Source organism: Pseudorasbora parva, chromosome 8 (genome assembly GCF_024679245.1).
Source record: "Pseudorasbora parva isolate DD20220531a chromosome 8, ASM2467924v1, whole genome shotgun sequence".
In the NCBI taxonomy this organism is placed as follows: domain Eukaryota; kingdom Metazoa; phylum Chordata; class Actinopteri; order Cypriniformes; family Gobionidae; genus Pseudorasbora; species Pseudorasbora parva.
This window is the reverse complement of record NC_090179.1, coordinates 37173278-37188148: the sequence shown is the minus strand read 5'-3', so window position 1 is coordinate 37188148 and position 14871 is coordinate 37173278. Positions and strand designations below refer to the sequence as shown.

At 36.3% G+C, this 14871-nt stretch overlaps 1 protein-coding gene across 1 annotated transcript; it reads left to right on the top strand.

Moving 5' to 3' along the window:
• The first annotated feature begins 176 nt into the window (after positions 1–176).
• On the top strand, positions 177–14145 carry cul5a (cullin 5a). The gene is made up of 19 exons (XM_067451122.1): positions 177–296; positions 2205–2314; positions 2409–2508; positions 2588–2764; positions 3728–3869; positions 3953–4098; positions 4259–4339; positions 4483–4576; positions 5218–5348; positions 5570–5677; positions 5911–5975; positions 7259–7391; positions 7475–7606; positions 7699–7822; positions 9073–9248; positions 9345–9506; positions 10315–10433; positions 10518–10641; positions 12965–14145. Exons 1-19 carry the CDS (start codon positions 273–275, stop codon positions 13157–13159), a joined length of 2343 nt encoding a protein of 780 aa, XP_067307223.1. The 5' UTR covers positions 177–272; the 3' UTR covers positions 13160–14145.
• The last annotated feature ends 726 nt before the right edge of the window (positions 14146–14871 follow it).

Genomic DNA, 14871 nt, shown 5'->3' with positions numbered 1-14871 from the left:
AATGCAAAATTGTTGAATATTGGATACATTCTGTTTTTAATATTGAAATTATATACAGGTTCATTGTTTTATGCAAAAAAAGAAAACTATTTCATTATGAGATATTGTGGGATTAATTATATTTGCATGACATAAAGACACTTTTTGAACATGTTTTTTGAAACGAACTGCTCGAAAGAATCCATTTGCAGCAAAGAACAGAAGATCCCATCACTATTTCTAATACCGAACCAAATCTCGCGAGACCGGACGAGGGGATAAGTTAAGGAAACATGGCGATGTCTAATTTGTTAAAGGTAAGAGACACTTATTCTCTTTGCCTCCAAATTTTCCAGAAACAGCCAAAAACCCGCGTAGACGCCTGTAACCTTCAAGTGTCTATGTTTTACCATTGATGTTTAGCGGCTTGCTTAGACTCTTGCGTGCATGTCCAGTGAGTTTTAAAGACTGTCTTGCAGCCTATGTTTAGCTAGCAGGCTGTGAGCTAGCTGAGATTCATAAAGCCAATAATCACAGTAATGCTGGACTGCATGCAGATTACTTGAAGACAGTTTTCACGCCACCGGGTGTTGCCCCCTCAGTCTTATGTTGTTTATAAATGTATATCACAAAGGGGCATGTGTCTGATGACAGTTAGCACGCATGATGCTAGCTTGGCAAATGATTAAATGACACTGAGTGTTATGACTGAGCTCAGGAAATGTCAATATGTGTTGATCATATCAAGTTTCATGTGCGAATCTTTTCTTGACTTACATGTCATGTCACAGATATATAGGGTCAGATATTTTAAGAAGTTAAAATATCTGGAAAAAATGATTGAGGCATTTTGAATTGGAGATAGTAGAGACATTCCAGTTGTTTTGAGGATGTCTGTTTTCATTTAGTTAAACACAGTGGCTGTGTGGGAAAACCTAGTGTTCTGAGTATCTAGTCAATATGCTGGGTGTCATAGATGTGTTCAAATGCACCAGTGATATCCAAAATGCTGTCTGGAGGCATAATTTACCAGAGGCATTTTAAAAGCCATTCAGCCCATTGCTTGCTATTTTATGTTGGATGGAAATTACATTTTAAACAGACTTCTTTTTTGGTTAAAAAACTAATTTCATAGCAAGCGATTTCATTTATCCAAAATATGCACACTTAAACAATATATTTACACTTATTAGAATGGGAAATTATGTATAATAAAATTTTGTGTTTAAAAGTAATATTTACCTTGATGTTTACTTTTTGTACTTTTTTGTCTAATATTTAATTTCAAGCTCTTCACTGTCTCTGGTAAACAAGTACAATAATGTTTTAAAAATGGAAAACTTGATTAGTTGCTGTATTGTTAATGGAAAGTACACCACAATATCTGTACACTAACACATTTGAAATTGCATATTTTTCATATTTCATATTTTAAGTCTAAGTCTGGTGCAATGGTAAGTTAAAGGATAGTTCACCTATAACTCACACTCATGTCGTGACAAATCTGTAAGACTTTCGTTAATCTTCGGAACACAAATGAAGATATTTTAAATAAAATCTGAGCCACCTCTCCACTCTATATTGACAGATACGCAACTACCACTTTGAACGCTTCGAAAAGTTCATAAATAGATTTTATAACTAATCCATATGAATTGAGAAGATAAACAATGATCATTGAACTTAAATAAAAGCTCAAACAAACCTGCTTGAGAACAAATCTCATTGTTTCTTGCAGAAGCTCAGACATGCTGAGTAACACGAGAATGATCCTCAATGGTTTTCGCATGTCAAGTATGTTAGAGCTTCCGTTTACCACAACTGATGTGTGTGGTTATTAATGTTTATATGTGATTAAAAGACTAAATGAAATCAGTTCAGCATATAAAGCAATAGTGTCTCAGAAATCTCTCCCGATTTCTTTAAAGATATCTTCATTTGGGTTCAGAAGATGAACAAGTTTTACGAGTTTGTAACGACATGAATTTATGATAGAATTTTCATTTTTGGGCAAACTAACCCTTTAAATATATACTTAAGGTGCTTATAAAAAAAAAAGACATAAGAAGTAAAAGAAACACTACTTGGCTTGCCTTATTGTAAATGCTTTGAGACGCCTTGTTTTCTGGAAATATTAGACACAAAAGTTTTCCATAATGTTTGGTTCATCATGAATAAGGCATGCTCTTAATCATCTCGTTCCTCTTCCGTGTCTTTTTTCTTAGAACAAGGGTTCCCTCCAGTTTGAGGACAAGTGGGATCTTATGCGCCCCATTGTCCTTAAGTTGCTTCGCCAAGAGTCTGTAACTAAGCAGCAGTGGTTCGATCTTTTCTCGTAAGAACTTATACAGTCAGATCTTTTTATATCCTTCACATTAACTATAGTCTGAGTGTTCAGTCTGTCTTTCTATTCTCCTTCATTCCCATAGAGATGTTCATGCAGTTTGTCTATGGGATGACAAAGGCCCAGCAAAGATCCACCAGGCCCTCAAGGAGGACATCTTAGATTTTATTAAGCAAGCTCAAGCGGTAAGAGAGGTCCAGGATTAAGTGACCAGTTGATGTTCTTCGGCAGAATCATCTCTCATTCTTGATCATTGGTGTTTAGAGAGTGCTCAGTCACCAAGATGACACGGCGTTACTCAAGGCTTATATCGTGGAGTGGAGGAAGTTCTTCACGCAGTGTGACATTCTGCCCAAGCCGTTCTGCCAGCTGGAGATCACCCTAATGGGCAAACAGGGCAGCAACAAGAAGTCCAATGTAGAAGACAGCATTGTTAGGAAGGTCAGTGGATTCAAACTTGTTTTAGGGCTAGGTTGAAAATATCTCTTAAATCCCAAGAATCAATCTTTTAGTCTATGCTGTTTCCAGATAATATGTGAACAAATCATACAATAATTGAAATAAGCTTTGTGCTGATATGAAACAAAATCTCAGATTTCAAATTCTGTCAATTTTATTATGAATTTGCAAACAATAAATACAGTTTTGGTTCTCTTTAATGTGGCATGACGCCTCAGTTCAAGCGGCACATGAACTGGTCATCTCTTTCTATTTCCTACTAGTTACAGCACCAAATAAACATGAATGAACATCAGAAAGTATGCTGAAAAAAACATTAGAACTCAATGTTTCAACTGCGGAAAGACCTCAATAAAATGTCATGTCAAATTAAATTTACATCAGGAAAGCCATTCAATGCATTTTGATAACTATATGCTGTTACACTTTACTTTAAGGTGTTCTTGTTACATTTAAGTACTGAGTACTATAGGGTTAGGTTTGGTTAAGGGTTAATTTCATGCAACTATAAAATTAAGTGTTACCATATATGTACTATATTAAATATTCATTACATTTTACTTAACCTGTGCATCAATATTTAATTATGTTCCTATAGCCACACTAGCATAATTGTCATAAAAAGTAATCATTATAAAATAATTGTGATTATTGCCTTATCTGCAATTCAGATATTGGTGTTTTGGTTTTATAAATCAGTTGTTAAATGTATTTTGTAATATTATAGTAATGTGCCAGCTGTTCCCTAAGTTATTTACAGCATTATTTGAGAAAAATTGGTATCCAAATGATTCAATATCGAATTGAATTGATATCGGAACTGAATTGAATCACAAGCTTATGAATGTAAATTGAATCGAATGGTGAAATGTGTGTCAATGCCCAGCCCTATTGTTTACCTAGAATGGGATTCATTCTTTTGTTCTTCATGTTATGTTCTTGCAGTTGATGCTGGACACTTGGAACGAATCTATATTCTCCAACATCAAGAATAGACTGCAGGATAGTGCAATGAAATTAGTCCATGCCGAACGGCTGGGAGAGGCGTTTGACTCCCAGTTGGTCATCGGGGTCAGAGAGTCGTATGGTAAGATTTGCTGCTGTTCTTTTATTGGATTGAGTGATTTTTCATGCTGTTATTAGTTAGTCTCTTATAATCTCTTTTTTCAGTGAACCTCTGCTCCAATCCTGATGATAAACTGCAGATTTACAGGGATAACTTTGAGAAAGCCTACCTAGACTCCACTGAGAGGTTCTACAGGACCCAAGCACCGTCCTACCTGCAGCAGAACGGAGTACAAAACTACATGAAATATGTACGGTCTGCCAGAGATCAAATTTTAGACTACATATTCCATACTAAACAGATTAGATAAAAACTGCACAGCCACGAGGAGACTTATGACTCCTGCTAACACTCTACATTTCTTTTTTACTTGCGTTTGCTGTCATATATTCTCATATCTCTGTTTACAGGCAGACGCTAAGTTAAGGGAAGAGGAGAAACGTGCACTACGATATTTAGAGACGCGACGTGAATGTAACTCTGTACAAGCAGTTGAGTATATGATTGGCTTTTAAATAATTCATTCACAAAATAGGACATCAATCATTAAAATAAATGTAAATATATTACAATTTGTATTATTTTTAAGTGATTATATGTCAGTCTGATATTGGGGATTGTTTTTTTCCCCCAGCTTATGGAATGTTGTGTGAATGCACTTGTAACGTCATTTAAAGAAACTATCTTGGCTGAATGTCCTGGCATGATCAAACGGAATGAGACTGACAGTGAGTATGAGATTTGGAAATTTATATATTTAAAACTATCCCTTTTAGGTTTTATATAAACTACCACTCAAAATGTTGGGGTGGGATGGATTTTTATGTGTGTGAAAATGGATTTGAAAGATGTTTATTATGCTCACCAAGGCTGCATTTAAAAAAAAAATTAAAAATACAGTAAAAACTGGAATATTGTATAATTTTTTTACTTTTCTTTTTGAATATATTTTAAAATGTAATTTATTCCTCTGATGTAAAAGCTGAATTTTCAGCGCCATGACTCCAGTCTTCAGTGTCACACGATCCTTCAGAAATCATTATAGTATGCTGATTTGCTGCTCAAGAAACATTTATTTTTATTATCAATGTTGAAAACAGTTGTGTTGCTTAATATGTGTGAGCATCATCATTTTTCAGAATTCTTTTAAGAATAGAACAAATCTTTTGTACTATTCAATATTCAGTTGTAGTATTCAGTTCAGTTAATTTTAATAAAATTATGGATTCCTTCTAAAAGAAAAATCTTACTGACCTGCTTTTGAGCACTAGTGCATTTTCCACAAAGTTGGAGTTTCCATATTTTCTAAATAGCTGTATAATATCTTCAAAAATAAGCTTTTAAACCTCAGTGAACTCTTCATCCACAGAGCTTCACCTGATGTTCTCTCTCATGGATAAAGTTCCCAATGGGATTGAGCCCATGCTGAAAGACCTTGAGGAGCACATCATCAGTGCTGGACTGGCAGACATGGTGGCCGCTGCCGAGACCATCACAACCGTGAGCACTTAAAGTTATTGGATGAAGTTGAATATTAAATTGATGGTCATAGTTTTACTTATTTTATTCCAAAGAAAATGACTTTTTCTTGTGAGACTTGTTGCCTTGATTTCTGTATCCTCTCTGTCTGGGTTTAAAGTCCTGACCTTTGTGTCAGATGATTCTCAACTATTAGGCCACCACTGTGCCGTGCTGGTGTTGACATTCTTGTTTTTCCTCAGGACTCTGAGAAGTACGTGGAGCAGCTCCTGACTCTGTTCAATCGCTTTAGTAAATTAGTGAAGGAAGCGTTCCAGGATGATCCTCGGTTCCTGACAGCCAGAGACAAAGTGAGCATGCCACCCCATCCGTATTCATTCTCATAATTTACTACTGGTCTCAGTAAGTAGCCTGCATGACTAGATCACACCGCAGATGGTTACCAGAGATCTGTGATGACACAGGAGTACATTGGAAGGTTTCATAACAATAAGTCCATTAGAAGGGCTGTTGGTGTTACTGGAAAATCAATTGACTTTACATGATTTAAGTGTTTTTTAATGAAGTTTTTAATTTCCCCCAGGCATATAAAGCAGTTGTGAATGATGCCACAATATTTAAGTTGGAGCTGCCATTGAAACAGAAGGGGTGAGTAACTGCTGCCTTCTGGGCTTCTGTTGACAGCGAGAAGCACAAAATAACCTTTTGACTTAACTAATGGAGTGCTGCTAATGGAACTTTTTCACATTTAAAAGCTTCTCAGAAAAGGAAGTTGTCATAGTTGGGTAAACTTCAGTAGAAGTGAACAGAAACTACAACATATATATATATATATATATATATATATATATATATATATATATATATATATATATATATATATATATATATGTATATGTATATGTGTGTGTGTGTGTGTGTGCTTCCATTTGCTGCAATAGCAAGAGAAGAAATCCATGATAACATTTCTATGACTTTCAAAATAAGGCAAAAAATATTAAGAGATTAATTAGGTTGGTCAGAAGAAAGATGTAAAAAAAAAAACATTCTTGATTTTTCTTGAAACTTTCTTGATTCATAGTCTGTGTAAAAGGTCCATATGCATTTGAGCATTTGCGATCCATGTTTCAGAGTTCAATTCATATAAAAAATGTTTGATGACCCTTTAAAGGTTTAATTCACCTAAAAACAAAACAAAAAACCCAGCTGTCATAAATTTTTCCCCCTCAGCTATTTCCAATACCGTAAGTCTTTCGTTCATCATCGGAACACAAATGAAATGAAGATCTGAGTTATTTTTGTCCTTCCATTGACAGCTACGCAACTACCACTCTGATGCTTCAAAATTCAGAAAGAGATCGTAAAACTAATCCATATGAATTGAGCGATTTAGACATATAAAGAGACTCAATCACTTTATATGGTTAATATATTGAATTTAGGCTCTTATTCATTTATAAATATGAATCAGTGAACAGAAACAGAAACTCAATAGTACTTGCTTGATGTGTAAAAGCAAACCTCATTGGTTCTTGTTGAAGCTCAAATATGCAGCGTAACACGAGAATGAAGTCATTGGTTTTTGCATGTCAAGAAAATGTCTTGATGTGTGCGGTTATGAATGTTTTTATGTGAATAAAAGACTAAATTAAATCTGTTCATCATATAAAAAAATTGTGACTGAAGAATTTGGACTAAACCGCTCAACTCGTATTGATTTGTTTTACGATCCGTTTATGAAGCGTCAAAGTGGTAGTTGCGTAGACTGTCAATGGAGAGACGGAAATCTCTCAGATTTCATTAAAAACATCTTAATTTGTGTTCTGAAGATGAACAAAAGTCTTACATGGTTGGAACGACATGATGGTGAGTAAATGATGACAGAATTTTCATGTTTGGGTGAACAGTCCCTTTAATGTTTCTAAATGCAGAGTGGGCCTCAAAACACAGCCAGAGTCAAAGTGTCCGGAGCTGCTCGCCAACTATTGTGACATGCTGTTAAGAAAGACGCCACTCAGCAAAAAGCTGACCTCAGAGGAGATCGAGCTCAAACTGAAGGAAGTGGTGAGACTATTATAACACGTCACATGTTGTTGTTGTCATCAAAAGAGTTTTGAAATGTAAATACTACTAATTCCTTCCCGTAGCTGCTTGTGCTAAAATACGTCCAGAATAAGGATGTGTTCATGAGGTACCACAAAGCTCACCTGACCAGGCGTCTGATACTGGACATCTCAGCGGACAGTGAGATTGAGGAGAACATGGTCGAGTGGCTAAGGGTGAGAATAAAAGAAAAATGAGTGACTGAAACTCAATTTGAGTGTTTTGTATTTTAATGGCTTATTGTTTGCTTCGGTCTGGCACGTTTCAGGAAGTTGGGATGCCTGCAGACTATGTGAACAAATTAGCTAGAATGTTCCAAGACATCAAAGTGTCTGAAGATCTTAACCAGGTTTTCAAGGAGGTGCACAAACATAACAAGCTGGCTTTACCAGGTGACTTACAAGCCCCTCTCTCTCTTTTTTTTTTAACAATCTTGAGCAGCAAATCAGCATATTAAAATGAATTCTGAAGGATCATGTGACACTGAGATTGGAGTAATGATGCTGAAAATTTGAGAGGCTTACTCCAAGAGCATATGTCCAGCTCTCCCTCTTTAGATTTTAGGGGAGGAGCTTTAAGGTCCAGCCACACCCTAATTCTACCCAGAACCATATACCAAATTAGGTCAAGCTCCACCAATTAGGCCCACAAAGGTAAAGGTGGACTAGGTAAAGCTCCATGCATTGTATCCAGAGAGGGGGAGCTAGACCAGGGTTGCCAGGTCTGTGCAACAGAAGTAGCCCAGTGGCCATTCAAAAGTATCCCAAAAATATCCCAGTGCATTTTTCTCAATCAGGTAGCTTAACACTTCTGGGGATTGAGTGCCAAAACTGTACTTAAGCATATGGAAATCAACCAGCAGAAAAAAAATCTACTCGCGGCAGCAACCTAAAAGTAGCCCCAATTCCATGTGAAACCACAGACTTGGCAACACTCAGCTGGACATCCTTTGAAATATTTCACAATGTTACTGTTTTAAAAAAATAATAATAATCCAAGAAATGGAGCCTAGGTGAGCATAAGAAACTTTTCACAAACATTATCTTACCAACCCCAAACTTTAGAACAGTAGTGTATATTATAATGTAATACCAATAAAATTAATTTGTACAGGTCTACAGTATGTTCTGAGATATTCTTTTTATTTGCATAATTTAATTTTCATAAGTATGGGTAGAGATAGTTTATGTTGCAAGTAAATCCAGAGTTCCTGTGTTGACTGAAAATATGAAAATATTAGTGAATTAAATTGTGATTTACAGGTCTGTAAATGTCACAGAAATTAATAATAGGTAACACTTTATTTTAAAGTGTCCTTGGTACAGGTTACATGTATTTACTGTAGTAGTAACTAATAACTATAAATTATTCATAATTACATGCAACTAACCCTAAGCCAAAATCTAATCCTGACCCTTACCCTATAGTAAGTACACGTAGTTAATTATTATTACTCATTCATTAAATGTATCATTACAATGTAACATGGACACCTTGAAATAGTGTAACCTAATAATATCTAAAAAAATATCTAATATCTATAGTGAACATTTGTGATAAATGTTAGTGATGATGTGATGTGGCTTGTTTTCATTTGGAGAGTAGTCCCTAATGTCTCTCTCACTCCCCTTCTGTTACTCAGCGGACTCTGTGAACATAAAGATCCTTAATGCTGGAGCTTGGTCACGTAGCTCAGAGAAAGTGTTTGTGTCTCTGCCCACCGAGCTGGAAGATCTCATCCCTGAGGTGGAGGACTTCTACAAGAAGAATCACAGCGGCCGCAAACTCCACTGGCACCACCTCATGTCCAATGGCATTGTGGGTGTATTTTATGCACTCAACGTGTTTAGTGATTTGCAACTGTAAATGCTTGCAACTTGAGGCTAATCAGACATGTGATGTGCTCTCTGGTAGATCACTTTCAAGAATGAAGTAGGGCAGTACGACCTGGAGGTCACAACCTTCCAACTGGCTGTACTTTTTGCCTGGAACCAAAGACCACGAGAGAGGATCAGCTTTGAGAATCTGAAACTTGCCACTGAGCTGCCTGATGCCGAACTGAGACGAACTCTCTGGGTATTCCATTAATCAACAGAAAGTTCATTGAAGAAAAATTGAAATGCACTCTGGAAAACTTTTGCACAAGAATTGCACTTTTTGTGCAAATAATGTTTTTTTCGTTGATGTTTACTTAAAACAGAACATTGTTTGCATTTACAATATTTCAAAAAGAACATGCACTGAAAAGTTGCATAGATTGCAGATTTTCTTTTTTAAATATGCGTAAAGATTGCAAAAATTATATTTGGTAATGAAAACCGCTTTGAAATTATGCAAACTTACAACAGAAAAGCTGAACATCTAATTCACTTAAAATGCTAAATGCCTCTAGTATTTACATAAAGTGATGCTTAGAGGAAAATGCCTTAGCCTGGAAAAAGTTTTTTTTTCTTTATTCCCTGAATTTAGATTAAATTTAGATTATTTTTATATATTAAAAATTATTTATTCATTTAAATGCTTTCTATGCTTTCCAAGCCCCCTGGTTGAGAACTGAGGAGGCACTGATATTAAAATTCTGACCGATATGGTTATACCAATAATACTGTTTTTTATATTCGATAACTGATAAATAACTAATGTTAAAAAAATATTTTGTGTAGATAAATGAAGAATAAAAAACTAAGAAATAAAATAAATCATAATGCTACATGTAAATTAAGATATCACATTATAATGTACAGTATGAAAAATGGATACTCATTTTTAAATTTGATTTACATTTATCAGTGTTTCTCAATTAATTAGCAGTTAAAATATCTTTGTCTATAGATGTTGTAACATCATCATCTACTTAACTTGTTTTCCCTGTCTTTTTGTTCAGTCTCTTGTTGCCTTCCCAAAGCTCAAACGTCAAGTGCTGTCTTATGAACCTCAAGTGAGCTCTCCCAAAGACTTCACGGACAGTACATTGTTTTTTGTTAACCAGGAATTCTCCTTGATGTAAGAACATCTCATCTCCTGCTTTAACACTTACGTGTTCTTTGTCCTTTTATTTGGGAAACAATCATTTTTGTTTCTCCTCAGAAAAAATTCCAAGGTTCAAAAGAGGGGGAAGATAAACCTAATCGGCCGATTGCAGCTGACGACGGAGCGAATGAGAGAAGAAGAGAACGAAGGCATCGTCCAGCTTAGAATATTAAGAACACAGGTACGAAAAGTTCAAAATCATTACTAGTGCTCTCTGTTCACTAACACTAGTCACTAAAGCCCAAAGTATACTTCAGTTTTGACGTGAGCGTTTTAGTGTATGCGTACAGCCGAATGCATAGCTTTCAAAGTCTACTTAATTTAATAATTAAGTATACTTAATTGAATCATCCTGTCCATTCTCTCTGCTATTTCTCTCCTGGAGGTATAGCTGATAAAAATGTCCACAATAAGATTAGAATTGCGAGTGTCTCTTAACTACTTAACCACTCAAACGCGCATCAATACAAGTGTCTGTTGTTGTTCTAATGGCCGTAGCCAGCTTTGAGGTATTTTTTTAGAATTATATATAAAACAGGTTATGAAATAATTGCCTAATATAGTATTAACTCTACTTTATAGCGCTGCAAGGAATTTGCACAGCACCAAGATCGTCTCATTTGAGCTTTCTCATGGGTCTGTCAATGTCAAAATATCTGAAATGACCAATCACATTAAAGTAGGTGGGATTTATGTTCACAGAAGCTGCTGAGCATGAATTCCAGCTCAACTTGACGCTACAGTCATAGTGCGAGATAAAATAGCATTTCATATTTTACAGCTGTTTAAAGATTGAAATATTAAGAAACCAACAAAAATAATGAATGACAAACTAATAATTTTGCCATTTTGATTTTGAAATAGGCCTAATTTACATGATTCATGTAATGTAATAATTAGTAACTGTCAATGTGAGGGCAAGAAACATTAACAAAGCCATTTTCATCATATTAGGCATAAGATTAATAATGAATGTGTACATATTGTGAATTAATTTAATTAACTTTGCTTTCCTGGTAGCCTTCAGTAAATTCACGTATCTAAGAAAATGATTCATAAAACTGACACAGACGAAAATGAAAAGACTATATCAGTCAAAGCTCCGCTTTAGGAGGGCAAGAGACAGGTTAAGATAAGGGAGAAAAAGAGCAGGTATTGACAAATAATCTACTGCCCACAGCCCACTGACAAGGTTTTAAACCTGGGCTGTGTTTCCCAAAAGCATTGTAAGCCTAAATTGATCATAGATTCAATGATGACGATTGTTTCACAATCAACTTGAGCATATGATGTTTTGTTGTTGTTGTTTATTTTACCATAAATATCAGGGATTTATTTTTTACAGTGTACTTTGGGCTTCTTGTGCATCCTTATAGACATTTTTGTCTTTTTCTGTTTTCTGTTTTTGATCATTTTGTTAATGCTAGCTACATACATTTTGGCACAGATGTTCATTTTTATTAGAATTTTACCCCAATTTTTTTATTACCAATTTTGCACACACAATATTTTTTAAAACATTGAAACATTTAAAGTCCCAGTGAACCGGAAGTTGCAACTGAGTTTTCTTCAGTGCTGTGACATTTTTCAAAGTGAAACGGAGTATTGAATAGAGGGCAGGGTTTGACTTCAGCGAGCCTCCTCTCCATCTCGCGCTCATAGCAGACTAACGGTTGGAGGGGAGTGTTAAAGGATATTCAAACCCAAGCCGTCAAACTGCCGTCATCAGAAAGGGAACGCCATTCCAAACCGGAAATTGCTTTTCAGATTCTGATTAAAGATTACCACGGAATTTTTTTTTCTGTTTATAAACTTGCACAGAATAATTATTCACCCTAAAACAAGTTACATGTGCTAACGAAGTGAATAAGATCGATTTTGATTTCATGACGATTTTAAGCCCAGGGAAATTTAAAATGATCCAGTCTTTGTTAATAGGCTTTCATTCTGTTGGCAAGGCTTCAAAATTATTTTTTTTAGAATTATTTTACCAAATTATGCCATTTTTTTCAGGTTTGGCCTAAAAAGCAAATACTCGCTTTATTCTGTTTATGTATATCTTAAAGCCAATTGGATAAATTATGCGGCCATAAAGGTGTGAGTGTGTTAGTGTGGATGTCAGAGTGTGATGTGTAATAAGAAAGGGTGTGTGTGTGTGTCCAAACACTGTGTAGGGAAAATTTGGTTCTACGCCCTTACTGAAAGCTTATTTTTTGAAAGATCCACTTCAAATTTGGAACACAGCTTTTTAAATTTTAATTTATGGATTTAATTTTCTAGCACTTCAAGAGTATCATAAAATATATATTTTATATAAAAGATAATTCATTAATATTTTTCATAAACTTAAACCTCTATAACTTCCACTTTTTAAACTTTTACTTTTTAGTCCGCTCCCAATATAGTTATTGACAATAGTTTTTTGACATAGACATTTTTGTCCTTTTTTTAATTGATGCACAAGAGTTAATGTGTCTTTTTTCCCCCCCTACCGCTCATTTCAGGAGGCCATCATTCAGATCATGAAGATGCGCAAGAAGATCACAAACGCTCAGCTGCAGACCGAGCTGGTTGAGATCCTCAAGAACATGTTCCTCCCTCAGAAGAAAATGATCAAGGAGCAGATCGAGTGGCTCATTGAGCACAAGTACATCAAGAGAGACGAGACAGACATTAACACCTTCATCTACATGGCGTAGCGCGGAAACGACTCCGGAGATGATCTGTAACCGTTCCCAAGGACGACGTACCTGTCAAGGATCAGCAGCGGGGGGAGGGATGGTGATGTCTCGAAGATACTGCTTATGCTGCTGGTCTGGTGGCGTAGTCATGAGCTTGTTTTAACGACAGACTGTCACACATCAGATAAAAAAATGTATTTAAAAAAATAAATCCCTGCCTTACCTTACAGTGAAGACACATGGGGATCAGAATAGGAGATTTAAAAAAAATAGGAAAAAAGACAAAAGGATTCTATTTTTGCCATTGGTAGTCAGTATGCATGGTGGGCGTTTGGCCTTTTGTATGTGTACATCTCCAGCAGCATGCGGTCAGTGGGAATGTCACATTCATCCGAGGACTTGCTTGTGTGTGCCGTGTTACGAGTTTTTTTCTCCCTCCCACATCCTCCGTCTGGACGCCGCCACGACCCATCCTCACCGCACAGCCCGGGCCGAGAGCCGTCCCATCGTCGCCGCTACAAACACCTGGCCGCGCATGCAGACACTGGAGTGGCTGAGGAGCGCGTGCCAGGATGGAGGACTAGCATTAGCACTTTTCACGCTCTCTGCCACAATACGTCAGCATGGCTTTATTTGGGTTGTTTTTCCACGGCTTTGGGTTTCGTTTTCACTTTTTTCTTCGTCAAAAGTTTGCAAACGTTGAACCATCTCTAAGCCACGAAAGATTTGATTGGCTAATTGCACCTTAGAAGACAATACTCTTCAAAATGCCAGGAAATACTGGTGCTCAGAGGTCACAAAGGGTCAAGGTCTGCAGAGAAAAATCTGGCGGTTTGAAGTGTTTTAGTTTTTTTTGTTGTTGGTGTAAATGCATTACCAGTGTGCCCCAAGTCAGAAGGTCAGTGTAACGTAGTTGCAGATTTTTGTTTGTTTGCTTTAGAGGAGAAATTTCCGTTATCTATCTCGAATAGCGACTGAGATGCCGACTGATTTGTTCCAGGAGCCTGAGGACTCATTGAACCCGTTGAATCTGAATCACAATTCCAATTTGTTCTCATTGCCCGATCACACCTGAGCACACACAAGCAGGAAAGCACAGTTACATGAGTCCGAGTAAAGCAAACGCTGCTCCAACCTCAGGTAAAGTAGGGCAGAGTTATTTTATTAGGTTGTGCTAACTTTAATTAGCGCCTCGTGGTTCTTGCTAAACACACATTGCCAAAGCAAAGCACAAGAGTGCTGATCTCAAAATCATTATAGTGATTGTTTTCCCCTCCATTTCCAAGGTCCCTTGAGAAAGCCTCGTCATTTGTCGCCACATGGGGGTTTATTCGTTATTATCCTATAATGACAGAGTGTCTCTGAACAAAAGCTTGTGCAATTACTGATCAGCTGTTTATTATAATCAAATGAACTGTCTCATGATTATTAGCATTTTAGTAAGTGCAAAAAGTATTATCCAGGCAGATCCCAAATATTGACAGTCTCTGGTCATTCTGGGATGACGGTTAAATCACACGTCAATGTGTTCACCATATATCAGTCGGTCAGTGTGTTGTCTTTAAAAAAACTAAAATACCATTTTCACTGGATGATGCCATCAAGTTTTGATTGTAAATTCATCCAAACTCAAACTAAAGGGGCGAATAATGAGTTTCTGAGGTCCCAATGAAATCTATAATTGCTGTCCATCTCCACTGTGACATATCCTGTCGGTTATGTTTGTTACT

What these genes read in the sequence shown, in the direction of transcription:
- cul5a (XM_067451122.1), top strand. Translation starts at nt 273, where the DNA reads ATGGCGATGTCTAATTTGTTAAAG. An exon ending in CAGTGGTTCGATCTTTTCTC is followed by an intron (nt 2,315 to 2,408) that starts GTAAGAACTTAT and finishes TCATTCCCATAG; the next exon opens with AGATGTTCATGCAGTTTGTC. An exon ending in AATGTAACTCTGTACAAGCA is followed by an intron (nt 4,340 to 4,482) that starts GTTGAGTATATG and finishes TTTTTCCCCCAG; the next exon opens with CTTATGGAATGTTGTGTGAA.